General features: G+C 40.1%; 1 protein-coding gene across 9 annotated transcripts; it reads left to right on the top strand.

Annotated features, from left to right (window-relative positions):
- Nucleotides 1-562: 562 nt before the first annotated feature.
- TMPO (thymopoietin) lies at nucleotides 563-25,793 on the top strand. Of its 9 annotated transcripts, XR_008233147.1 has the most exons (12): nucleotides 570-1,036; nucleotides 10,168-10,294; nucleotides 11,925-12,083; nucleotides 13,632-13,732; nucleotides 18,608-18,727; nucleotides 18,832-18,927; nucleotides 19,489-19,599; nucleotides 20,514-20,603; nucleotides 20,693-20,758; nucleotides 20,918-21,012; nucleotides 22,281-23,575; nucleotides 24,484-25,793. XR_008233147.1 is itself a non-coding variant. In XM_052774621.1 (11 exons), the coding sequence occupies exons 1-11, from the start codon at nucleotides 797-799 to the stop codon at nucleotides 22,570-22,572; spliced, it is 1,497 nt and encodes a 498-aa protein (XP_052630581.1). In that variant the 5' UTR covers nucleotides 570-796; the 3' UTR covers nucleotides 22,573-24,175. The 9 variants fall into 9 exon arrangements, 8 of the variants coding, with proteins under 8 accessions (XP_052630585.1, XP_052630583.1, XP_052630581.1 ...); XM_052774621.1 differs by lacking the exon at nucleotides 24,484-25,793 and having other exon boundaries at nucleotides 22,281-24,175; XM_052774623.1 differs by lacking the exons at nucleotides 18,608-18,727; nucleotides 24,484-25,793 and having other exon boundaries at nucleotides 566-1,036; nucleotides 22,281-24,175.
- Nucleotides 25,794-26,735: the final 942 nt, after the last annotated feature.

Below are 26,735 nucleotides of genomic sequence, written 5' to 3'. Positions count from 1 at the left end.
CGTGCCTGAGGAGCAGCGGCGGGGACAGACCCGGTGGCAGATGTCACAGCAGGTCACAGGGATGGCAGCAGGTTACAGGGATCTCCTTAACCGCCCCCCCCCCCCCCCCCCCTCCTCACCACAGGCGCGACGCCAGGCCTTGAACCTCCTCCCTCCAGCGAGCCGTTCCCGCCCCTTCTCCCGGCAGGGGAAAACAGCCGGTCGCCGGAGAAGGACGGCGGCGGGGAGACCCCGCGGAGAAGCCGGCGGTAGCGCCGAGGGGAAGAAGCGCGGTTCTCCTCAGCGGGAGCGGGCGGCAGCAGGAGCCGCCGCCGCCTGAGGCAGCGCGCGCCCCGCGTCTTCCCGCCGCCTGAGGCAGCGCGCGCCCCGCGTCTTCCCGCCGCTGCTGCCGCCGCCTGAGGCAGCGCGCGCCGCGGCCCCCCCCCCCCCCCCCCCCCCCGCGCGCGCGCGCGCGCGAGCACCGCCCCCCCGCGCCTCTCCCGCCTGAGCCGAATTTAAACTGCGTTACTCTCCCTCGCGCAAAGCACTAACGCGGGTGGGTCCCGCGCGCCTTCTCCCCTTTTACCGCCCGGCAGCCAATAATAAAGCCGCTTCGTTCTCCTCTCTGCCAATCGGGGCGCGGTTTATTGCTGGCTGGGCGAAGCGCTCGGTGTGCGCGCCCGCCCGCTGTGGAGCTGGGTCCCTGGCGCGGCGCGGGGCAGGCGAGTCCTTCTTCTTCCCCTCCTCCTCCTCCTCCTCCGCCCCCGCCCCTTCTCCCCGCGCTTTGTTGGTGCCTCTCCCGGGAGGCTCGGCGGCGATGCCCGAGTTCCTGTCGGATCCGTCGGTGCTGACCAAGGAGAAGCTGAAGAGCGAGCTGATCGCTAACAATGTGAGCCTGCCGGGCGGCGAGCAGCGCAAGGACGTCTACGTGCAGCTCTACCTGCAGCACCTCACCGCCCGCAACCCGCCCGCCGCCGCCCAGCCCGACTTCTCCAGCGACGAGGAACGGGAGCCCACGCCTCTCGGCGCCAGGAACCGCGGAGCTGCCGCCGGGAGGGTGAGTAACCGCCGCTCCGGGACCCCCCGCCCGCGCTCCCTCAGCTTCCCGGCGGCCTCGGGCCCGTTTTCCCCGCCCGAACGGGTCTGTCCGTCCCCCCCCCCCCCCCCCGCCTGCCGGCCGCGGCTCCGGCTCCCTCTCGCCTTAACTTGAGGCCCGGCCCGGCTCGGCTCGGCCCGAGGGCGCGATCAGTCCCCATCGCCTGGGGCGGAGGGGCCGGGGGTGGGCGCGTTGCCAGGCGGCCGCCCCGCACCGGGAGGCGAGCTGGGAACCGCGGGGGTCGGTGCTGGGCAGCCGCCGGCTTCGACTCCCGCCTGTGAGCTTCTCAGCCGGGGAGGGGCAGCGCGATCGCGAGTGGAGCGTGAGGCAGGCCCCCCCCCCCCCCCCCCCGGACCGTAAATTGGGAAGCCGTGACTTTGATTTGGCGGTCGGTCTCGTAAGCGAGATACTCGGGTGTCGGAGTAAAGCGAGAGAAGCTCCGCACGAGACTGCAACTTACTTTGGAAAGACGACTCCCATCAGCTGTCCCGGTTGTACTGAAGCAACGCTGCTCTCTGTAAATACCTCCAGATGAAAGGACGAAGCTGTGAAGGAACAGCTTGTTTGTTTTGTTTAACGAAGTGGACTGTTTAGTGCGAAGAGGGTCTGCTTAGTGTATCTGTCTCTCTCGTACCTCTAAGCATATGTTTTATAGCAGAGTGCCTCTGCTGCGTGTTCAGTTGCTCCACTGTTGCTTGCTTAGACAGACTTTCTTTTATCATGTAAGGAAAGAGGGGGGGAGCTGATGCCGTTTGGAGTTTTTGCCTTTGGGAAAATGTGATTTCCTTTTTAATTTTTTAGTAAGTGGTCTGTAAATTTGCACATATGGAGAAAGCAGTCTTTTAAGTCATAGTTCTAAGCTGTCTGGTCTCCCGTAAAGGCTCGTGTAATGATTGCCAGCTACTGGAGTTGTACTGTGTGTGATATTACAAGTATTTAATTGTATCTGAAATACTATCTTTCAAAGCTCATTGGTAAAGGATAGCACGGAGAAGGGGACTCCTTTGAAGATCTTTCATATTTTAACCTTTAAAAAACCCCAACAAAGAGTTCTTGAATTAAGAAACTGAAAACTGCATCTAAAAGAGGAAGAGATTTCTAACCAAATTATTTACCTCTTTTTAACATCTGTCTAATTCAAATACTTCACTGGCATTCACTGGAGAAACTTTACAGTGAACTAGACACTTCTCTGTGGTCTGCCTGTAATGTTCGTAAGGTGCTTTTGAGTAAAATAGGATGAGCTTGAATCTGACGTGTTTCCTGCTTGTGGGAGAAGGAAAGTCTCATGACAGCTAAAGCTCCTGGATCTGATTTTTCCTTTCCCTTCCACAGTGCTTAAGCTTAAACAATTATGGGTGACTCTTTTGATGTTTACAGAATGGGTGGTACTCCTACACTTCTGTTAACAATGTTTGGAAGGCTCTCCTATTTTTGCTAGTCTTGTGTATTAATATCAGAGCACTATATCATCATAACTTCCAAAACTGAAGCAAATATTCTAGTGACACCTGCTTGGATTTGGGTCCATCATCCCCCCCCCCACCCCCCAAAAAAAAAAAATCTTGGTTGATGTATGCTTGTTGTCTGCTTAGTGCAGCTTAGGTAGTTCTGCAACTGCTTGTGGCTTGGGTAGCTGTTGTCCCTGTTCATGCCTTCTGGCATAAGGGTGCTTCTCTGGTCAGCTCTCCTTCCAAAAGAGTAACATACGGGTCTCCAAAGTGACTTGCCCCCAAAACAGCTGGAAGGGAGAGGCAGAGTGAAGGAAGTCTGACATCCAGGGGAGTGGGATTCTGGTGTGGGAACAAAGTGAAATATCTTGATAAGTAAGATTAAGAGAGGACAGGAGGGAAAGCAGTCAGACCTCTGAAAGAGAAGAAACTAGAATTAAGGGGCAAAGGGAGGAAGCTGAGACTGCAAGGCATTACGGGAAGGAGAAATAAAATAAAGGAATCCTGTATTTCCTGTAAGTCACTTGGTAGGCTCCAGAAACAAAGGTGGATTCAGCAACCTCTGTCTTTTATTCCTCTGTGTACCTTCATTGTTTTATCTTGGGTATTGCTTTTATGGGTATATTTAAAAGGACCAGAAAACAATTTGCACTGGGTGCGTAAGGAAACAAAAGTACTTTATAACATGTAGTGGTATAACACGGCTCTTTTCTGTTATTGGATTGAGATCTGAGTAACAAAATTGCAATGCTTTATTAGTTCCATTTTAATGTGTATTACAGGTCTTGGAAATTGTAGTATCGGTTTATATACATTGCGGGGGGTGTTGTAAACTCGCTATTTCAAACTTTTAGGCAATCAACTACTTAATATGTTTCTAGAACACCAAAATACTTGACTGTATTACAAAGCTATTTGGAGTGCTCTATTTTTCTGTATTTCCTGCATCACTCTAAAAATTTGAATACTGCTTAACTTCAAAGTTGCAAAAGTCTTCAATCCAGATGACTCAGTCAAGGCTAGTATTAACTTGTAAAAACATTTGAAAGAGGGCTTACATAGGTTTGCTTTTTGGAGGGTTCTGTCCCACTGTGCTTTCTGCTATTCCTTATTTTTTGGTATTTCTTTGGATATAACTTAATATTCTAAAAAAAAAAACCAAAAAAACCAAAACCCCCAAAACCCCAAACCAAAAAAGCTTCCAAAACCCAGCAACAACAATCAATCAAAAAAGCAAACTGATTTGGGAGTGAAGACTCCCTCTCACTCTTGGGATGGATAGAGGGAGAGGTAGAAAAGGGCCAGAATCACTCTTAGAGGAAAGAAACGGGTACTTTGGAATAGAGAATAGCAACACAGGCGAGAGATGTCACCTCTTTCTTCTTGAGTTTGTGTTTATTCAGTAGTAATACTGGCGCAACAGTTGCGAGCGCTTAAGTTTTTGTGTGCCTGCCTGCTGAAGTCCAAGTGCCTTGCGCGAGTAAGCAATCCTCTGGGTTGCTCCAGTCCCGTGAAAGGATTGGGATCACAGCCAAAAAGCAGTCTGTCCTTACTTTACGGGCGTAGGCTGTCGAGGGTGCACAAAATGTATTGTTTAATACGGCTTTTACTGTGGAAAACGTATCGTAGCCGGGATAGCCCGTTGGCCCGAATAACGGGCGGTCCTGACTTGTAAATCCCTGCAGTGACCGAGTGGTGGCGGAGCCTTCCCCCGTCCCTGTGGGAAGAGCAGAGAGGTACGACCGACACCCCCTCTCCCCGAGCCTGCGGTGTGTGTGCCCCTGTGGAGGGGCTGGGGGGGCTCGATTTGAGGGAGTGCTCCTGTTATGTTCGAATCGATGCCTCACTTGATCTGTCAGCTGACTTGCGGATGCCGAAGCGGGGGACAGCAGTGTGTTTCTCAAAATGGATATGAGAAACAAGTTCAAAGGAGTATTCCAAATATCCGTGTTGCAGTCATTGAACAGACAGGAAAGCTAAACCAGGTCCCTTGATACTGACGGTTAATGTTTTGACATTGCTGTAGTCATTAGTAATTTTAAACTGCCTACACTGTCATTTTAATGCTCTTTTTGCCGAAGTTCTGGGCATTTGATAATGCATTGAGGTGCACATCTTCCATTGATAAAAGCTGTGCAGCGATGAGACAAAACCCCATAGTTTTAATTCTACTACAAATTATGTCTTTTAAATCCATCGCTCTTCCAGCACTCGCTTCCAGAGCTCACTTTGGCTATATACTCTTACCAGGAGAGGAAAAACTTAAAATCATGCTTGTTTGGGCCTCAGTCTGATAATATTGTCTGGAGGAGCCAGCTTCTCCAGCTCTACTAATGTTTTTGAGCAACTTTTTTTTTCTAAGCCTATTTAGCATAGTGGTGCATGAGGACAGTGGCTGGTATGTGAGACACCTTTTTGCTGCAGGGGGAACCATCTGCATCTGGATGCTCCTGGTCCTGGTTAGTTACGGGCTGAATATCAGGACAGATAGCTCAAAGGAAAAATAACTATGAAATAGCATTTTTTGCCTCTTTAGGAGCATTGTTTTAAAGCACATACCAAAAATATCATCTTGACACTGTTGCCAAACAGGAGCTGTTCAGAGCTCAGAATGTGTAGGTTTTTATGACTTAGCTTATTGGTGCATTTCATGTCCTGGAAGAATCTGTTCTAAAACACACTGAGTGATGGTTTTGACCTTTAAAGTGATGATTTGAAAAAGATTGGTCAGATGTCTCCTCCTCACATCTGTTAATGAAGGTATAATGAGAGCATCTGGACCTGAAAGGCCTGTTCGAAAGGTTATAGAAGAGACCTATCAGGTAAAGAAGTTTTTTTGTTCTAATCAAGTAGCCAAGTAAATGAAGAGCTAGCTTCAGCTCTTTATGGTCAGAATGGTGTGGTAGTGATAATATCTGTAGCTGAGGTAACTGTAAGGTCTCAAACCCTTCCCTATTGGAAAAGGGAAGGTAATAGTAAAACTGGTAGTTTATGAAGGTTAGGAGTATGGAAGGTGAAACTGCACACTCCAATATGTGAGAGAATGTGAAGCATATATGCTACCCGGTGAAGGAAGAGAATCTGTTCAGTGTTTCCTATGCGGCTGTGTCTCTTAATTATGATGTGCTGTACCAATGTGACCCACAATACAGATAAACACCTTTGTGGCCTTTTAAATAGCACTCATCTGCTGTCTGGGTGACAGCTGTGGGCAGTAGGGGTGAGGTGACTGAGTAATTCCCACTGCAGTGAGAAGTCCTGCCATGCTGTTCTGCACCTTCAGACTTTCTGCGGTTCTAGACTCATGAACTAGGGAGATATGCTTGTTAAGAGTGCTGGTGTAATAATGGTGGTTATAGTTAAATAAAATAATCCCATTGAAGTAATTTTTGTCTAGCAGTGCATGTCAGTTGTTCAGCAGGGACACATACACAAGCCAGATCTCCAGGTCAGCATTCAGCTGATTGAGCCATGAGACCATCTGTTAGTTTGGTTTCTTGATTTGTTTTTTGTTGTGAATTTTTACTCTTTCACTTAGGTTCTCTGGAAACAACTCTTCATTATGCAGCATTCATCTGTTTTCAGAGTGGGTACATTGCCTTCACTGAGTAACACGGAATTTGGTGTCTGGGGGGTGGAAGGGTTGAGTAGTCCCCAGTCTTATAATTTAGGACTGTTACCATACATAGGCTTGGAAATTCTAAGTCTGGCACCTTTTTAACTAAGGTTAAAAGGTAAAGAATTCTTAAAGTTGCATGTATCAGTATCTCTGAATTACTGCTGCATAATTTCCTTTCCATTGTTTATTTTGTCTGTCCTGTAGCTTTTGGTAAATATTGTCTTGAGGTGTTTGAGGTTAAAAAGTTCAGTAGGACTTGGTTTAAAAAAAAATAATTCTACTGCAGGAAATGTTTGTGTATGATAAAACAAAAAGTGCAAGGGAACTAGAGACCTCTGTATTTCACAGTATAAGTCTATTATTTAGACTTGGCATGTGCAGTTCCTTATCTCCCCCTCCCCTGAGAGAAATACAGTTATTTGTTACCAGAGAGGACACTGTACAAACTGGAAAATTAAAGACCATTCTGTTGGTGTGGTTTGGGCTTTCTTAGCCTGTCTTAACCTCGTTCAGAGAAATAGTAAAGAAGCCCTGAGCCTTTCTGCTTCTAGTGGTGAAGCTGCCCCTGTTTGGGATTAAAGACCTTGAATGTCCTAATGTAGGTGCCATTTAACTTGGGATTTTAAAATGCCGCTTTTGGTGATGTCCCATAGTTGTCTGTTATATTATTTAATGGCTTCTTCAAGATGTTACATATGGTTGTCTTTGGTGGAGTAGTGCTAGAACTAGTAAAGGTACCCATAAAGATTGTCTGATAAATTGGTCTGTAGCTGACGGACTTCTATTCAGCGGGAATGCTAAAGATGAGGTAAGGGATAGCTTCCAGGTCTGAATTCTCATCACTTGCATTTGCTGCTCCTCTCATTAGTGAAAGAAGGTGAAAGCTTTTTGCTGTTGAGAGATGACACTCTGAGAAGATGAACTTCTCTTATGCTCTTCTTTTCCTGTGGCCCTAGAACGAGAATGCTGTGTGGGAGACCCATGCTTATAATTCACTTCGGTACTTGGTTGAAGGGTTGGGTCCTAGTTAATCTGAAACTAAGCCTGACAGATACCACTACCAAATTGCCACCTCTTTGGTGTGAACAAATCTGTCTCAAGTGAAATATGCAGATCCTCTTCCATCTTCTGTTTTCTAGAAAATGGCAATGACTAGAAATATTTTTTTTAATGCTGCCAGCTCTGGATGGAATGAGAAGATCTTCAGATAAGGATTTATTGGTCTGGGTATAGTGTTGCAAGAATATTTTCATTATGTGCAAAGGGGTCAGCTGCACCACCTTACTTCAGCAAATCCTGGTGTTTGCCACAATTTCATTTTAAGCACTTCACCTCTGCACCACAGTAAGACAACTTTAACTTTAATAATGGCCACCAGACCAGGGAAATGTGGGTGTGGGTTTTTTTGTTTTTGTTTTAATTTGCAATGATAAATTTTAAAGCTAGCTCTTTTCATCTGTCTCACGGGCTAGTCCCATGGATAAGTTGTGATGATGCATAGAAAGTGTAGCGGTGCTTTATACTATAATAGTAGTGGTAATTAAAGCTAATGTTGTTGCTGAGGTTAATGCTGTCGTACCACAGCCAAGGTACGGAAGAAATTCTTTCTTGCCTGATGCTTCTAGGTATGGATCTTATGGTCCAATGAGTGGTTAAATGGCAGCTTTCTACTTGTACAAGTGACATAATTTGCTTCTGCTTTAAGGAGAGTAGTTACTCAAAAGTAAAGGTTGAAGACCTCACAGAACACAAGGTAATCAATGCATCTGGCCATATTATTGAAGAACACAGATTACCTTCAACTTTTCATCCTCTCCCTGCCCTTTTTCTCTGCTGAAACTGACTATTCTGATGGTCTCAATGTATGGTAATACTGCAGGAAAAAGTGAAATAGTACTTGGAAGAAAAAAAAGTACCAAAGATCCTATGAGATATGTAAGTTTACTTGTGTTAGAGGATGGTATTACACATCAGTTGCAGTTAGATTTCTGGTAGTTAAGATTTCTGTAAAATGTCTAGTAGGGTGCTGAGTAGTTCTTCTGGTGTATATTCTTATAGTGTCTTCTGTGGCCTCTAAGTGATACAAAGGCAGAGATACATTAAATTAGGTTTCCAGTTTCTCTGAAGTGCCATTGGAATGTTGATTTCCTGCGCCATGGTGGTAGTTTTCTTCTGAAATATGGAAGTAGCATCTTGGCATCTGCTTGGTGATGTGTGCAAACACCAGAGCTGTCAACAGTCGAAACAGATCCCAACAAGAAAACCCAGCATGTGTTTTGGAACTCTTTTCCACTGTTTGGACAGTTCAGTAGTCCAGAAAAAAATGCACTGAATACAAATTTTTTGTTAATGTGATACCTAACTTGAAATAGTGTTATGAGCAACACATTCAAAAGTAAATACGAGTCTCCTATAGCTGCAGATTGGTTCTTTTTTGTGTACTAGATAAGTAGGCTCAGTTGCTTCAAAAACTAATTGGATTTTTATGTGATAAAGGAATAGAATTACTGATAAAGTGAGTTCTAAATCTGTCATTAGTGAAATCTGCCACTTTAGTGATCCTGTCCTTTCTTCAGAATGCTTGGAGTCTATATCTTAGAAATAAGAAATAGCATGAGCTCTTGGAGATTCTATTGCTTTTCAGCAGCTGATTTTATGTTCATCATGCTGGGATTTTCACAATCCAAGAGTTAGAGGAAAATAATTTAATTGGGGAGTCAGTTATATTTGGGAAATCCTCATACAGTCCCTGTTTAGCTTTAAAATATTAAGACACTTGAGGCAAGACCAAGCTTGCATGCAAACCAGTATTAACTGACATTAATGGCTAGGTAGATAATGTTGACTCTTACCAGTCATCTTATAGCCTTTTAGTGCTATCTTACTAAATACAACAAGAAAAAAAAACCCTGTTAACTGTGAGTGAGTGTTATAACATATTTGTATTTGGAATTTTAGTCTTTGGTAAGTACCAGAAAACCCAGATAGGCCCTCTGGGCAACCAAGTTGAGAAACATGTTAAGTGTAGAAGTTGTATCTGTTTATATCCTACAATTTTGAGATACAGATATGACTTACTTCAAAGCACTATCAAGATCTTTCTTACTTGAGAGCAAGCAGATCCTAAGCATATTTTTTTCTGTCTTACCTCCTTACTCTCTTGCAGATCTTGGAGCTTGAAATGTCTATTGTAGTAACAAAGGCTTCCCAAGTTGAACAAATGTTATGATCACTCTGTTTGGATATAGCGGAAACTGCTAATTTAGGAGTAGCATCTTGGCAGATTATTTTGATAACCATCTGTATGTGGTGGTGGTGTGTTGCCAACTGTTCGAGCAGTGTTGCCAGAGTTGGGTTTAGGATTTGTTAGAGCTACAGTAGCAGAGGCCTAAGCAGACAGGCAGGATTTTGAAAATTTGAGGGTGTTTCTGGTTTTGCCTTTCCTGCACTCGCTTTATAACATCCTGTAATCTTACAGAGAACACCAGGATAAGTGGGAATGGGGATTTTGGGAACTTGGTTGAGAGGGTGTAGATACTGAAGAACTTGTTCCATGTCATTAGAGGAAGAAGCGTTGACCTACTAGGTAGAAGAAAAATGTGAAGAAATGCCAATGGAACATAAATATTTGTAGCTTAGTATAGTGATGGTGAAACAGCTAGAAGCTTACCTCTCCGGTCATAGGAAAGAAATCCTCTCCTGTTGTATACTTGAACTTCAAATTAAAACACAGGATCAGAATAATGAGTAAGAATTTTGGTGGTTTTTTTTTTACTATAAAGGAGGCTTGTAATGGGTATTTCCTTATGTAAGTAGGAAACTTGTGCATGTTTGTTTAGTAGGTGTAAATGTTTGAGGTGTTTCACGTAGGCTTTAGTGGTGGTGATGGGGGAGAATATAATTACTGTTCCTGGTTTATATGTTCAGGATTCTAATATATTCCTGTTACCTTAGAAGAAAAAAAGATGTGTTCTGTATTAATTGGCAACACTGTCTCTTGTTTCTCCCTTGCACACTCACAGAAGGCCACAAAGAAAACTGACAAACCCAGGCCAGAGGAGAAGGATGACCTAGATATAACAGAGATGAGTAATGAAGATCTTCAAGAGCAACTTGTGAAGTATGGACTAAACCCTGGCCCAATTGTAGGTAGGTCAACTGAACTAGCAAATATTCATCTGTTCAACATATTTCTCACTAAGCCTCGGTTCTGAGCGCTAAGCTTCTCTGATACAGTTACTTACTAAGTTTAGTACCAATAGTCTTGCAATCCTACTTCCCACTTAATATGCTTTCATTGAACTATTTACATTGGGAAGACTTGAACCACTGCAGTGTAGGCAAGTCCACAGTTTGTTCCTCTTGTGTTCTAGGCCAGCTGGAGATGTTGAACTTCTGCTCTGAAGCTGTGTATCCATTAGTTAAAGTTCAGCGCTGGGGTAATTAGGTCTTCTGATACAGAGGTTGAGATCTGGGGCCTGCTTAAATAGAAAACACATCTTACATAATAACCTCATAGCATTGAGAGCAGAATGAGAACAGAGAACTTCCCCTTCCCTAGAGCATTTCCTACTCACTGCATTGTGCAATAATGTTTTCCTTTACTAATATTTTTTCTGGCTCCTTGAACCTAGCGTTCTATCCTGCATGCTAACCTATCTCAGGAGAAGTCCTGACCTCAGCTTAATCTTCTGCCTTGGGCACTCATCTGTGATGTGGGATCAAAGCTCCTTGCCCTTCAGATTGCACACTAAGCCAATGGCAAAGGACTTTGATTTCACAACGCTTCAAAAAATAGATGGTTGCCTGTAGCGTGCTGAGCCTTTTGTGGAATGTCCTTGAAATCCTGCGCGGATGGAAGTGTCAGTGATGGAGCCTGGAGTCCCATGTGTATTCAAAGTCATGCATAATATTTTCTGCTAGCTGTTTCTGTATGCCTTCCCATTCAACCTATCTCAAATCTTCTGAAAAATTCAAGTACCTATGTAGTCCACTGGAAAGATGTTCAAATTTGGTCTAAGTAAAAGCCTTAGTTCTGGATTCCGTTTCTTGTGAGAGTCTGCCACTTCTTTTCAAGGGTGGCTTCCTCTTATCTGAAGTCTTCTAAGGTTAGACTTTTCTGCAGCTAACAGCTCAGGCACCAGTTAACCTCTACAGATTTTTGCCAGCACAGTCCTGACGTGGAAGTATGTGCTAGCCTTCATACAATTTAGTTTTAAACAGCTGTCTTCCTAGATCAAGCGAGCCAATCTGAGGGCTAGGTGCAGCAAACAGAAGTTCCTGTGTTGCTGCTTACTTGCACCACCTCTGATCCTTATTGGACTGAATTTGCCAACAGGGCAAAGGTTAAACTAAGGGGGAAAGGGTGCTAGTTCCAGGGTAAAGGGATTAAGAGGATAATAGTGGAATATGCATGGAAGCTGTCGCTCTTGCAATATCAATCTCCCTAAATTTTCTGGGAGGGCACAACAACTTGTATATTGCCTCATATGAAACAAAGCACCTAAGAAGCAGGTAAGTTCCCTTTTTATAGGTAAACGCTTGTAACTTTCAGTGTGCTAAGAGGTCTAAGTTTATCTTAAGAATTCTCTTAAACCAAAAAGAAGCCTTAGAGGTAGAGTTATATACCTAGAGGTGTATGCTTTGGGCCATACAGACGGATTAAAAATAAAAAACACACTTTCAGAGATTCCCAAGGGGTATATAACAGCCGAGTTCTAGCAATCAAGTCAGGAAAGATGAAAACTGTATCTTTAGCATGTATCCTTCCTTGTTACAGCTACTACTAGGAAACTTTATGAGAAAAAACTGTTGAAACTGATGGAGCAAGATCCAGAACTGAAGGCACCTGTACCTCTCCCAGTGATTTCTTCAACTGCTGAGAACACCAGACAGAATGGAAATAATGATTCTGACCAGTACAGTGACAACGAAGAAGGTAAGACTTAAGAGGAACTTGCCTGTGAACTATTCAAATTGTACATCAATAATACTTGCAGTAGAAGAAATACCTAGAGGGCATAATCTTCCTGTTAGGTGAGGCTTTAAGATACTGCTCTAGACCATGCGAGTCATGTACTTGATCATGCAGTACTACCACAGTGATCCAGGTGCCTGTTCTGGGAAGGGAAACTTTTTGCTACCAAACTGTTCCCTTTTGTCCATTTTCCCCAGATTGGAGCCTGTAAATCTGATAGGTAGGAGAACTGCATATTAAGTGTTCCAGTGTTCTTTGCACTTCATCTTTAAGTGCAAGTGCAATTTTGTCTTACAGTGCTCACAGTAGTTATTTGCTGTGGGATAGCGTATGAATGTTTATTTACTAAAATTCTGTACTTTTTTTATTTAATGTCTCTCATATATGACTCGATCCCTTTTATGCTGTGTTCCTTATGGACTTAGTTTGGGGTGGCTTGATTGATTGGTCTTGGGTGTGGGTTTTGCGGTTTTCATATCAATTTTATATCAAAAAAGTACAGGGGTGGGGGAAGTGGAACCTAAAACACACCATCATACATCTTACCAAAAGTAAAAACAGTGTAGGCTTTAAAGAGTGTCATGAATGGAATGTTAGAAGATGCTTATTTTCTGTGGTTTGGTTTTGGGGGTGGGGTTTTTTTTGTTTTTACAGGAACTTCCATGGAGTTAGGACAGAAAGGGTTGAAATACAACTAGGGACTCAATGGATCTCCCTTGTATGCTTGGGCTTGTGTTTGAACTTTAATCTCTTGCACTTTTAGGGGGGAAGGGATGTTAGAGATTTATTTATTTATTTATTTTTAGGGCAGCCAAGAGCCCAGTCACAACTGACAGCTATCTCCTTATTCTTACATATGCTTCATCTAATTACCAAACTGTTCAAACGCAGGGGCGGGGACGGGACCAAAACCAAACAGACACTTCCCTCTGCCAAAAAAAAAAAAAAAAGGTTTCTATAAATAAACTCTAAATATGTTGGTGTACTGCTATTAGAATTTTAGAAAGGGGGTGGAAATAATACATCCTCTTACTGGTAAGATGACTGCTAACCACTCACCCTTCGGCATCAAAAAGGAGTTTATATAAAAGGGCCTATTTTAAAGGAAACAAAACTAACAGCCTAAACAATGTTGAAAAGCTTCAATACCCTTACTACAATCAATAGTATAATGGTACTTTGGTTAAAATAATTGCAACTTGATACCAGTTTCTAAGTGGAACTGCTGGATTGGTCAAAGCATAACTGAAATGTAAGATTTTTAGGACAAAACTGAAGTACTTGGGTCAGTGGTTTAAAATAGTTTTTAAGGTTATTCTTCAAAAGTCTTTGTTCTTCTACATTCAATGGAGAAACTTACCTGTATCTCACAACTTTTTTAGGAAATGGTAACTCATAACAAAGTTATGTTGCCTCTTAAAATGAATTTTTATTAAAATACAATTGATTTAAACTAGTATAACAACCAGTATGTATTATAGAAACTAGTTCTATTAAAACCGGTTACAGATCCGAAGACTGAGCTGAGGCTTGAGAAGAGAGAACCATTGAAAGCCAGGACGAAGACTCCAGTAGCACTCAAACAAAAAAGAGTTGTTGAACACAACCAGGTATGTTTAATTTAGTGGCATCTGGAACAGCTGCTAACTGCAGGTGATGTGTTCACTAAACACCTTACTACTTTTAACATAATCACATTTTACTAAGTGGGCTATGCTGTTTTTTAAAAGTTCTTTCAGAAAGCCTGTTCTAATACAGCATGAAAATCTTGTGAATTAACTATAGCTGCTGGTTTTAGCCTGTCTGATAACATTCAAAATTATGGTCTCCTAAAAGCTGTTTGTCTGACTTGCCAGCTGCTGCAGCACCTCTTAGAGAAAAATAATAGCCAACTTTAACATGTTTAGCTCTGGAAACTTGACAGGTTTTTAAGTCAGATGGGCTGATGTCATCCTGTTGGATGTTTGTAAACAGCTTGATTCATAAAAGAAGCAGTTTCTAAAAAAAAAAAAAAAAATTTGGAAAAAGGTTGGGGTTTTTGTTTTTTGTGTTTGTTTTTTTAGAAATGGTTTTAAATATGTATACATACATCATATTCCTATCTATCTGGCTTGATATCTATAGATACATGTATGCGTTTTGAATACATCTGTTTAATGGCTGTGGTCTAAATATAATACATGAAGTAATGTACTTCTGTTTACACCTATATTTATATATAGAAGGGTGTTTATGTGTGTACACACATGGACTAGCTATCTATATAATATTTTTTTCCTCAACTTTGCTTGTAGCAGCAATACTAGAGTAGACATTAATGTGTTGGAAAGCGTCTCCTAAGAGGAAAAATAATAAATAACAAGTTTAAATCTTGCTGTATGTACCACCTTGTCCTTTACTTATAAACAATATTAGTTCTATTGTCTTGGTGAAAGAGGGATTTTACAGAAGCACCTCACGTTTTCAAATTGCTGGCTGAATACTGGATTCAGTAGTTGGTGGCTGATCTGTCCTTGTGATGTGATAGTGTCACTAAATACCCTGTTCCCCAGCTTAGGTTACTTAGGATCTTTACAGTGTTATTCATCTGACCAATAACTAGTGGAGTTGTGCTGCAGTAAAGGACTTATATAGAAAACGTTCAGTGATTCAAAATCCGTCCTGTTAATAGCTTGATGTGTTTTAGCAGATCAATGACTTTTCTCACTACTTATGCTAAATGCCAGATACTTCCTATTTAGATAGTGTGTATGCATGTATAAACATGCTTTTGCTATGGATGTCTCAAAGCAGGTAACATGCTGCTGTGTGAGCTTGGGTAATACAACACAGTTATGGAGATCTGTAGCTAGTTCTGCTTATTTTTAATTGGATTTTTATGGTACAAGCTGAACAGATTTCACTTCTACAAAGCAAAACACACACTTAGTTCAACACACAAAATATTCCTTAATTTATTCAGACAACTCTTGCTCAATGGTCTTTATAATGGGCATCTGAATCTTGAGGTTCTTGTATTTAAGGTTTACTTTTTTCTAAATTGCTGTTCACCCAGAAATCCTTGCCAGCCTCAGTGTAATAGAGGTATTTAATTCAGCTATCAACAAACAAAGCTTCCTAGTTTTCAGGAACCCACTTACAGAATAAAAGGGAAGAGATACAGTGATGTATTTTTGTGGCATTTCAAGTGATGAGCGCTTACTCAATTTTTGGTCATCCAATTTCACTGTAATAACATTAGGTCCTTTCCATGTTTTGTCTTGCAATCTTTTATATGTGCAGTGTAGATGCAATATGTTGTTACTTGCATATTTTAATTACCAGTAGTTAATCAAAGGAATATCACTTAATCAAAAAATGATCTAATTTCAAAAGGATACCAAATTCTTCAGCAACTCGCTCTCTAGCTTGTTAAACCTTTTACCTTTCAACTCCTGACTGCTGTATTTAAAACAAACAAACAAACAAAAAACCCCAAACCAAAAAAAAAAAAATCCAAACCCCAAAAAACATCCCACTGACAAAAAATTACAGCCTCTTGAAGCCAAGAACAACTCAATGTTTTTGGCTAGCAAATATGTGTAGTCATATATTTTGCTGAGAACAAAAGTGGAAGGTGGGAAGATGTATTTTTTTTTTTCTTTCCCTCTTTCTGTGAAATTGGATCTTAAGTTTGCAGCTACTGTGTCAAGTGACCATACTCATTCTGCAGAATTATATGTGGCTGTTGTGCAGTGTGTGGCAATGGCTCAAAGATTATGAGGCTCTGAAGAGTAGTGGGGCTGAACTGGTTGGTAGAGTGGTGTGAGCAGACTTATTAGTCACTTCTAGGTCCTGTGCAGCACTAGTCTTAGTCCAGACGTACACGGCTGAAAATATTGTCTGTCATTTGGCATGGATGGATGTTGCTGTTCTCTTAAGAAAAGAGTGCGAATAGATAGTCTTGAAGCAGGCTGGCACAAAAGAATTTGGGTGGGGAGGTTGAGCAGGCTTATGGGTCTTATCAGTCAGTTAGAGGTGGAGGGCTAGATGAATTTCAGCTCGGCTGTTTGTGCTTAATTGCCTCATCGTAGTGAGCTGGAAAAGTTGGAAGAAAACCCTAATTCAAATGCCCCCCTCCAATCAGGTAGGTGAATATAGAGTTAGAGTTCAAAACTGGGCCTAAGGCCTCACAGTAAATGGTGCTGAACAGAAAGAGGCAGGCTAAACAAAATAAATGTTAAGGTCTCCTAGCAGTGTAGAACTGCTCTCTCTCATTGAGACTGTGTGTAGTGACATTCTGCATGTGCTGTGTTCCCCTACTCCTCCCTGCATTTTTTTGACTACCTGTATAGCTGGGCTTCTTAAAAATAAAACATGCAGTGTTGCAGCTGCTGGCATACAAATTTCATGTGGCATACACCCAATAAAAAACTTGGTAGGTCATAGCTGAGGTAAACTCATAATCTATAGCTTCACTACTCATGATTAATACGACAGTTAAAAGCACATTCTGAATGGTACTTGTGTACCACACCATTGTTGCCTTCTCTGGTTATATACAGGGTGTTGGTGTACCTAAAATGAGTCTTACATTCTGATAGGGTTTAATTAGTTCAGATATTTGTGGGATAAGCAGACAAGGCCTGCTCAATTGACATTGAGGATGACTGTAACTGTAGACAACAATTTTTCTTTGTTTTTTTTTTCTTTTTTTTTTTTTTTTAAATTTTTGTCTGTTGAATATGCTCTGCTGAAGTCTGGATGGGTCTTCTGCTGTTTTTTTCCTGGACTCTTCATGCAAGAAAAAACTTGAAACTTGGTACTTAAAACACATGACTGACAAGCATCTGAAGAACTAGGGAGAGCAGTGGTTACTTACTGAAGTACTTCTAACTCTTCATTAGAAGAAAACTAGTTCCTAGTCAAACAGCCTGGGGCAGGGGAGCTCTCTGATAGTAGGATGAGGGAATTGCCTTACTGCTTTCTTGAGTGGAACCACTCTGAAATTAGTGTTTTTCTCTAAGCTTCTAAGGAAGAACACCTCTCAAATGGAAAGTGTATAGGGGTGAGATGGGGAGCCATGAGTGAAGGTTGCAGGTTAAGCTTTTCTTAATAGGGAAGGGAAGCCAGTGTCTGGTGAATATATAAAGTGGGGTTGGGAGATCTTTCATCAGAAGTCTGTTTAAATTGAATATTGGAGACTTAGGCTGAAATCTACACTTCTGTACAAAACATCTGAATCTGTTTGAACTTGAGGTCTGTGCATAAATACACATCATTTGGCTTTCAAAGTATTTCAGTGACTTTGGAGTAAAGCAAAACGCTTGTGCTCCCTCTGCTGGATATGTAGCAGCTGTAATACAGGATTTAAGAGTCATAAAGCTGCTCTGCTTCTAGTTTCACTGGAGTAACTTTGAAGATACAAGTGGGGAATGGATAAGAGCGTTGTTAGATGGTTTTTTCCCCTCTTGATAAATAAATGCTTTCCAGCCTGCTCTCTTAACACATTGTTTTGGGGCTAATTACTGTTCCAGTGAAGTTACATCTGCTGTTAGACCTGTAACTGACAGTTGCACCAGTCTCTGTAACTTCCATCACCACCGAGTGTAACTTCCAAAAACTTGGTAATACATCAATGCATGAGGTGTTAATGTGCAAAGATTTCAGTATTAACAAACTAATAATTTTTATTTTTAAACTTAACCAAATAAAAAGGAAAATCCTGTATATAATCTAGAAGAAGCAGACCCTCATCTCCCTTTCCCTCCAGGTCTATGTTTGGAATTAGTTTTGAGGAGGATTTTTTCTTTGAGCATAAAACTTGCAATAAGGCATGGGGAAGGGTCTGTGTTTGTTAATGGCTATAAAAGTTTGGCACTTCATTTTGTTACTCAGATTTGTAAAGATCTGTGTCAGGCTTGATTGTTTAAACCTACTGTTGTGTGAAAACTGTGTGAGTTTCATCTCTGTATGTGGAAACTTTTAAGATTATAAAACATCCCCCCTGTGGCTGGAGATTAGTTCCTGTTGAAATGTAGGTGGTTGTGCCTAAACCATTCCCATCTCTGCTTGAGAGAATAGACCCCTGTCTGGGTAGAGAACAAGGTGATGCTTTCTGCTTATGCTCATAGATTAATTTTTTTGTGTAGGCAGGTAAGGTAATGGGCCTGGAAGCTAGCATATCTGCTGTCCATGACTTGATGTAACTACTTGTACCATTAGTTACTTCACTCTATTGCGGTGAGCAAATTACCAGTTTTTCCTGTTGTGCATTATCTAGTCAGTTCTGTATTTGAATAATAATGTGCTCTAACGTAAGTATTGTGGTCAACACTATTAATCTAGCTAGCTACTCATTACTGAATGTATTGGGATCCACTTTTTTTTTTGATTGTAGACACACTGCTTCTGGTGTATGCATGCTATTCTGGCTTTTGGTTGTGGGTATCCAATGTTGAGAGCTGGCTTTCATGCATTTGATCATGTGTTTGATGCTTGAATAGACCTATTCTCAAGATGGAGTTACTGAGACTGTCTGGACAAGTGGATCTTCAAAAAGTGGACCTCTGCAGGCATTTTCTAGGGAATCTACAAGAGTGTCAAGAAGAACACCAAGGAAAAGGGTGATGAGAGGCTTTTTACAATAGACAAGCTTTTTTTTCTCGCTGTTAGGGTCCCAGTGGCTATTTTATTCAATTGTTTTCTTTTGTTTGTTTTAAACAAACAGGTGGAAGCTACAGCACAGTTGCCTGTAGATGATGCTGTAATATCAGAGAGTACTCCCATAGCTGAAACTATATTGACTGCAAGCAACGAGACCCTAGTAAATATGCTTAGTAAATTTGTTTAATAAATCATGCAAGTGGTATTTTTCTGTAATATATCTTTACTGACAGAATCATTCTGTTTTGAACAGATAAAAGACTGTTTTAAGGAAAGTAAGACTATTCAGTAGTCTTTGAAACCACATGTTTAGTATCTGTATTGATACCTAATGCTGTTCATTTTGAAATGGGACTAGGTAGACACCTAGGTCCCATCTAATGTCTTTTTGGGGGGAGGGCTGAAAGGAACCACTTTAAAAGCTTAGATCTTTTCTTAATTTATTTAAGTACATGCAGAATAACTGCTTTAAGTTTGGCTTTTCGTGTGAACTAAATAGCTTTTACGTTTCTAAATGGCTTAAAAGAAACTACTTGGAATGATAAGCAATGTGTTTCCTGTGCTTATTTCAGAGTATCTGTTACACAACCTTCTTGAGTTAACTCCGAACATGCATATATTCAATGCACATAAAGGTTTTGTTGTTTGGTTCTGCCACCTTCCCCCCTTTTATTTTGTTTTTTGGCTGATTCTGAGTTTGAACAATTTTGAATCTCGGCAGGTTGTCAATAGGGTGCCTGGAAATTTCAAGCATGCAGCTCCTACACTGTCAATCAGTGAACTCTCAGACATGCCCAGAAGAACACCAAAGCAACCATTGATGACAGCTGAAGTAAATAAATTAAAGCTTAGATTGCTCTTGCTTACTCTGTGAACAAGATCTTGTGTGTATGTGCTTACTGCTTAGTACAGAAGGGGTAGAGGAGATTATTACCCAGGTGGCACTAGCCAAAATAAACTAGTGTTGTCACATGGCATAAAAGAGAGAATATAAACATATTTTTATCTTCCCCTTTCAGAATTGGGATGGGGGGGTGTGTGTGTGTGTGTAAATCCTGCTTTTTTTCTTTTTTTTTTTTTTCCTCTTTGTTTCCTAAGCCAAATATGTTTTGGTGTGTTATTTCTCCTTGTGCTGCTATTTTTCTGAACAAAATGTAGAAATTTTTTTTTCCTTTTAAATTCTTTGAATAGCTCAATGATAGAATTGGGTTTTCTACCTTTTGATCTTGTAAATTAGCCTGTCCTGAAAAAAACACAATGTGCCTTAATTTAGGGAATCAAATAATAGGATTACTATAGACCAAAAGCCTGAATTTAGAAAGCATCTGTAGATTCCTGTTGATTATCAAGAAAGAAAATGATTCTTTAATGTTAACCTATTCAAGCTGCTGAAATTATATACCTCTTGGAGAACTGTCTAAAGCACTTGCAAGTATATGTAATTGTATTAATGTAGTACTGTAATATTGTGGAATTTTACATTACAAGATAATGCTTGGCTGAATTTAAATGGAGTTCATTGCTTCGTGTAGTTACTGTAGATAAAACCTGTATTAACAACTGTGAAGCCTATTCTACCAAAGGGTCTGAGACTATGAAATGTGCTGCTTTACTTATTTATAATGTGACTGGAATGTAGACCTAGTTGTCAAATAGAAGGTTGTGGGAAAACTTGATGTTCTGTTTCAAACTGCTGAAGTTTTTTTCAGTTAGTATTTTACTGTACTGTGGCATTGTTTATTACAGCAAGAAGAGACAGATTGCCCACATCAGTGCTTTTTTAATCATGTTGGCCACAACCAATCCTGTGATCTGCTCAACACAGCCATGATAGAGGTGATGGTTAAGTTTTTTTTTTTTTTGGTCATCTACATCATTGGCTGGCAGGTGTATTGTATTTATACAACGTATTCTTTATCTTAAAGGAAACTGAGGAGAGCACTGAATGCTTTAAGACGCCAAAAGTGACCAGACAGCTGCCACTAACAAAGGTTAAACTAACTTCTAAAACCCAAGAAGTAAACTTCTTGAATGTCACTGGGTGACTTGTTCATTCTTAAAATTGCACATGGTTATGGTCACTGAGATAGCTATGCAGGAGCTTTCTGTTTTGCGGTTTGTTAGGTCTATAACTGGTTTTGGTTTCCTAGGTGGCGGAGAGAACTCATACAGAAGAACGAAGAGTAGAAAGGGATATTCTTAAGGAAATGTTCCCTTATGAAGTCTCAACACCTACAGGAATTAGGTATTTCTAAGGTTTATGGGGGCTTGTTTCTTGGTTCTTGTAAATCTGTTTAAGCTGAGAACTAGCCTTTGTTCATATTGGTAGATTTCTGAGGAACAATTTTGCACTCTGGCTCAGTGGCAGTTGAGATGACCACCTAGCTCTTCTGTTCTATATACATAGTTTTGTTAGCCAAAATAGCCTCTTTATTTAAATTGGGGGTGAGAGAACAGGGTAGTAGTATAGTAGGAATTATTACTGGAACTTCTGGACGTTAAATGTAAAGGGCTTCTCTGTGGTAATGGCTCACAATATTTAAATTTTTGGCTAGATGCAACTGCTTTAGGCCTGCTGTTAAATTAAGAAAAGGTCTCCCAGCATATATTTGAGCTTTCTTTTTGAGAGCCAAAAAGAATTTTCAGATACCCTGTTTCTTCCTTTAAGTAGCAGTCCTGTTGTAGTCAAAGATTACTCTTACTGTGAATAAGGATGGCACCTAGGAAGGGCTATTACACTTTTCTTTGCAACTTTGTATTTAAACAAAAATTGAAACAACCCTCTGGATAATTAAGCAATTCACAAAACTTTGTCCTGTTCAGAGAATAGGAGAAAAAGTTTCCCTATATTAAGATGTGAAATCAACTCCTGTGTTTCCAACACGTTAATTATAGCTTCAATTTAAACTGCAGTTGCATAAAGTCTTGCCATAAGGAGAATATATGGTACCAGTTACTACTACTGTAGTGTATCTGCTCTCTTGTTTTGAGGTCTTATCAGCGTAGTTAAATCTATACCACTTTTTGAATAAAAATCATGCACGTGTGCTCCTTGTATATAAGGACTTGGCAATGTATGTGGGTTTCTTAACTCTTACTGCTTTGTCTCTGGCTCTGTGTATCAGCTTAGCCATCAGTAGATATTCTAATGGCCAGGGACAATATTAGGTTTAGAAATCCCAGTGGGGCTGCCTAAGTGATCATTAAAGATGCAAGTAGAGAGAGTTCCTAGAGTCTTATTGCCAGTTATGATCCACTGATTATGTGGATAGGGTGAAGTGGCATTTGAGGTTTTTTTTAAGGGGTGTTTGTTTGAACACTGAATTATTAACTTTAAAAATAGTAGTGATAGACATGTTAGAGTTTGAGACAGATATTTGAGGTACTGCATTCACTAGAAATAATTTTTAGTTCTTTAATTATACTAAAACTTTCCTGTATACCTTAGATTGCTCTTTTAAATATGCAAATTTTAATTTTCTTTTGGTTTTTTTTTTTTTTTTGGATTAACAGTGCTAGCTGCCGTCGACCAATCAAAGGAGCTGCTAGCCGGCCTATAGAGCCCAGTGACTTCAGAATGGAGGAAAGTTACTCTAAGTATGCTCCAAAATATGGTACCTCAACTGACATCAAGTCAGAGAAGCCACCAACAACAAAAGAACGCTCCATTCCCCTGTGGATAAAAGTTCTTCTCTTTGTTGTTGTTTCAGTCTTCTTGTTTTTGGTTTATCAGTCTATGGAAACTAATCAAGGAAATCCTTTCTCTAAATATCTTAATATTGGCTCTGCGGGTGGTGCCAAATGAGTATCTTTCTGAAAGGCACACCCGACTGATCTCCTGTTTTTAATTGTAGAGATCTCTTCTGCCCTCTCATCGGCTCAAGGACTTCTTACAAATAATGTGATTGGATCCTGATAAATTGGATAAATGAAGAAAGATAATATTAAATGGACATCGGTAACTTTCTGGACTTTGGACTAGTAGGAGATCACTTTGCCATAGGAGTAACATTTTTTTAGATCTTTGAACTTTTTGTAGGCTTTATTTTTTTAATGTGGACATCTTTTAAATTCATTTTTGAGAAACTATATTTGTTTTTGCAAGAACTTGGAAGCTGAGAAGGGCAAAAATGTAGTAAAATGTGAAGCTGTGTTTTTAAAGCTTTTCCTTTGTACAGAAAAGAAGTTGTACTTTTGTCTCTATAAGATTATTGTGGAGGAGGATTTTAACACAGGTGATAAAGGGAAATGCATTTTTGTATGGATTTTTTCCAGCAACAATGTAACCAAATTTGATCCCTTTTAGGATGTTGGGAGAGTACAAGGACAACCTTTTCTGTAGATTTACTGTAACTTTTTAGTAAATGTAACTGTAAACCTGTTCGCATTTCTGTAAGAGTCTTAGTATCATATTAGTAACTCCGTTTAAGCGTAACATTTAAATGTATCCCTTCATTTTAGTGCTTAGTGTTGTAGGAGCAGGATACAAATCTAATTGGCAAGGGATGTCTTAGAGGAACTTATTTATTAGTAATACGTGTGGAAGATTAAAATTGCATCAATATAATTTGCTACTAAAATACTTTTTTGGGTCAAGGTTGTTATCTGAAGTAGTCTAAATTCTGACTTTAGCAGTGGTCTTTTTTTCTTTTTTAAAAAAGCGAGGTCTTTCCAACACAGCTTTATGTGATTATCTTTGAATGTTCATGTAGAGAAGTATTCTCAAAACGTGAAAAATTCCATATGAAGTTTTATTCTTGTATGAAGAGGGCATTGCTGCATTTTCTGCTACAGTTTCATCTTCTAAGGTGAGATTTACTACTTTCATGCAGTTGAATATTTTTCTCAGTGGAAGCATGCTGAAACACTCTATATTGTGTAACTTAGTTGAGCAGGCAGCTGACTTCACTACTACCAATGAAGAGTGATAAGCAACAATTTTTTAAAGTGAATGTATACATTTTGGTGTGCTTAAATCTGCAGCATACAGATGTTCAGTCTTACTGCTTGGTACAAGATCGCAATAAATCATACTACTTATTCTTAAAGTGCTACTTATAAAAAGCTGAGAACATTAGCTAATAGTCAATATCTTTTTACTCTAGGTACAATTATTGTGTAGACTATAGCTATGGGGAAGCTTTATTTTCCGTGAACTTTGGGACAAAAATGGTAATTTGTAGCAAAGCAATAGGTCTTTTTTTCTGTTAAGATTAATGGTTTTTTTTCCTTTTAATCTGCTTTTTTGAGTAATCAAATAGCTAAACTTGTGTCCATCCTATAGAAAACTGTAACATAAGACATTCACTTTTGGTGTCAAAATGCAGAAAAATAAAAATGATTTTAATGTGTGTGGATTTTCCTTATCAAAATAAATGCATTGCTGAAAAGCAGCAAAAGCAAGACAACTGATGTATCAGTGGTGTCATTTTGTGCTGCTAAGTCTTCCATGTTTTAAAAAAAAAAAAAAAAATCTGATAGTAAAACCAGAGCAGTTCATGTCAACACTTGGTGGGAGGGATATTCATCATAGTTGCACTATAACAATAGTTTAAAACCATATTCCTTTAGCCTATGTTAGGCCTTTAATTAGGATGGGAGGAGAAGTTAGTCTTCATTTGCTTTTCAGTGCTTAAGGAACTTCCTTTTCACTTTGAATTATTTTTCACCCCGCTTTGCTATATGTTTTAACACGAAATATATCTTTCTCTTCTAGTTACATGAAATACTTTCAGTTGACCTCCTTCAGGGATACTGTTAGCATCAAAAAAACCCAAACCAAACAAACAAACTCCAAACTGAACTGCAATGCAATTAAATGTCGTCATTCTTTCATTTATGCACTGTTTTGGAGAATCCTCTCAACTTCAGTGTTACTTCACAGAAGGTAAAGACTTTTCTATGTAAGTCCTCAAAGTAACCTACGTGTAGCTCAGTTGCAGTTGGAAGACAATGCGTCTTCAATAAATGAATGAGCTTCTTGTACTTGAGGCATTTAATGGTGTGAGATAGCCCTGAGAGTGATCTCTTCCTTCTTTATTCCCTCTCTTCCTTCCTCCCCCAGCCCCAAATATGGATTTACCAGCATTCCTAAAGCTATTCACGTTTGTTAAGAGTAACACATGTAGTAATAGTGCTACTAGCTGCATAGTTGCATGTGCTTAAAGCCTTCTAAATACTGCTGTATAAGTTACACTGAAGTATACTATAGTCTTTGTATCAAAGTGCTGAAGCAACAGGAACTGGCGTTCCTTTTTTTTTTAAATAATCTCGCTTTTGTTCCATTAGTTTATCTTGGCTTCTAGACAGAGCCAGGTTAAACTTCCAGAACCAATCACAAAATAGAGCAATTTTATGGACTTGGTATTAGTATCTGAATTCCAGTTGCAAAAATTAGTTTAGTTCTGACGTAGTAAATACTGCCTAAGTCCCTTTTAAGGCAAGGGCTACAAGAAGTCTGGGAAAAGGCCTGTGTAAGTTAATAGGCACGACAATTTTTTTGGTTTTGATTGGTTTTGTTCTCATGATAGGTCATACTGCTTAGAATGCTGTGCTTGAAAACATGGCAGATCTTGATTTGCCTGTCTGAATGAGAGCTTTCTAACACAGAGCTTGTGCTTTTCCCTTTAAATTTTGTGCTAATCTTTTATCATGCACCCAGTCTCAGGAGTCTGGTATTGGGCTGTGAGTCACTAGAGGATATCACTTGCAGTGTTGAGACTTAATTTTATGGCACCTGATCCATGGTGAGGCTGTGAGAGCTTACCTAGTGTCTGAGACAAGCTCTCAAGGAGGATCTTAAATTTAAATTCTGTGTGTGTTTTGAAACCTTGCTTTGTATTTAAGTAGGAAACAGTGTGAAGGAACTTTTTCTTCTCCAAGTTTACTTGCTAGCAGTATGCTCAGTACTGCCCTGCAGAATGCTTTCAGGTCCTTCCTAGGCTTGATCTGTGTGTGTTTTAGTTTGTTTCTTGTGGCACAACTTACAAAAATCTTCATGGTATTAAAATCCTCAGTTCCTGCTAATTACCTTCTCAGATGGTTCTGTGGACAAAATATCTTTTAAAAAAAAAAAAAAGGCATTAACAAGTTTGTGCAGAGTTAAACTAGAAAAGCTGAGTACAAAAAGAATGCCTTTAAATAACAGAGCTCCAAAAGGAGACTGGTCAGCGGTGAAAAATGCATAATTGCAAATGAAGCTTGTAAAACTGCGTGGCATGTCTTGTGTGTGGTATATTTGGCTTACTTTGATATGGCTGAAGTTGCATATTGGGCTGAACAGATTTTAAAAAAATTTTAAGAACTTCATCTGACTGATCAAAATAGACACAGGGGTGGATTGTGATGTGTAATTTTAAATCTTGTGCTTACAAACTTGGGAGTTTCAGCATACCCTTTGTTGTCTGTTAATATAGCTTTTACTGTATGTTTGGTAAGTCTACCTACCTTTGTCTAAAACTTTCCTATGACTTTTGCTTTTCTTTTTCCTTAGGGAGTATACCAGGCTGCTTTGCATCAGTGCAACAGCAAGCTACGACAAGTGTATACATGCATGCATGTGTTCATACAGCATAGGGTCTACAAGTTAATTCAACTTGTAAAATAGTCCAAAGGTGGCATATACACTTCTAAGTACTATGTATATATTGATATAAAAAAGAATGATTCCTCAGATTTTCTGTCCCACCTCACTTTGAAATTTTTTGTCAGTATTGGTAGTTTGTGGTTAAAAATTGCATCTGCGTTGCTGCCTTTATTTGTTATTTAGGGGAAAAAATGTTGTGTTTTATGGAGGAAACACATGTAATGTCTGGGGAGAATTTAGCTTTAAAAAGATTATCAGGTGAGGACACTTACGACAGTGACTTATAAGAACAGGATAGGTTTCGCTGCTTTCTGTGTTCAGAGGATGTGACGGCTGTCATTTAACCTAGCTAGCTGGGATCCTGTTGAAGGAGATGCTGCAGT

The sequence above is a fragment of the Harpia harpyja genome, chromosome 23 (assembly GCF_026419915.1).
Source record: "Harpia harpyja isolate bHarHar1 chromosome 23, bHarHar1 primary haplotype, whole genome shotgun sequence".
Taxonomy (NCBI): domain Eukaryota; kingdom Metazoa; phylum Chordata; class Aves; order Accipitriformes; family Accipitridae; genus Harpia; species Harpia harpyja.
The sequence above is the reverse complement of the archived record's forward strand: the minus strand, read 5'-3'. Positions and strand labels throughout refer to the sequence as shown.

Bases quoted from the DNA above. Each gene is read 5' to 3' on its own strand.
- TMPO (XM_052774621.1), top strand. From the start codon at position 797: ATGCCCGAGTTCCTGTCGGATCCGTCGGTGCTGACCAAGGAGAAGCTG. The intron at 18,928-19,488 runs GTAAATATGCTT...GAATCTCGGCAG, and splicing joins CTGCAAGCAACGAGACCCTA to GTTGTCAATAGGGTGCCTGG. The intron at 20,604-20,692 runs GTGATGGTTAAG...TTTATCTTAAAG, and splicing joins TCAACACAGCCATGATAGAG to GAAACTGAGGAGAGCACTGA.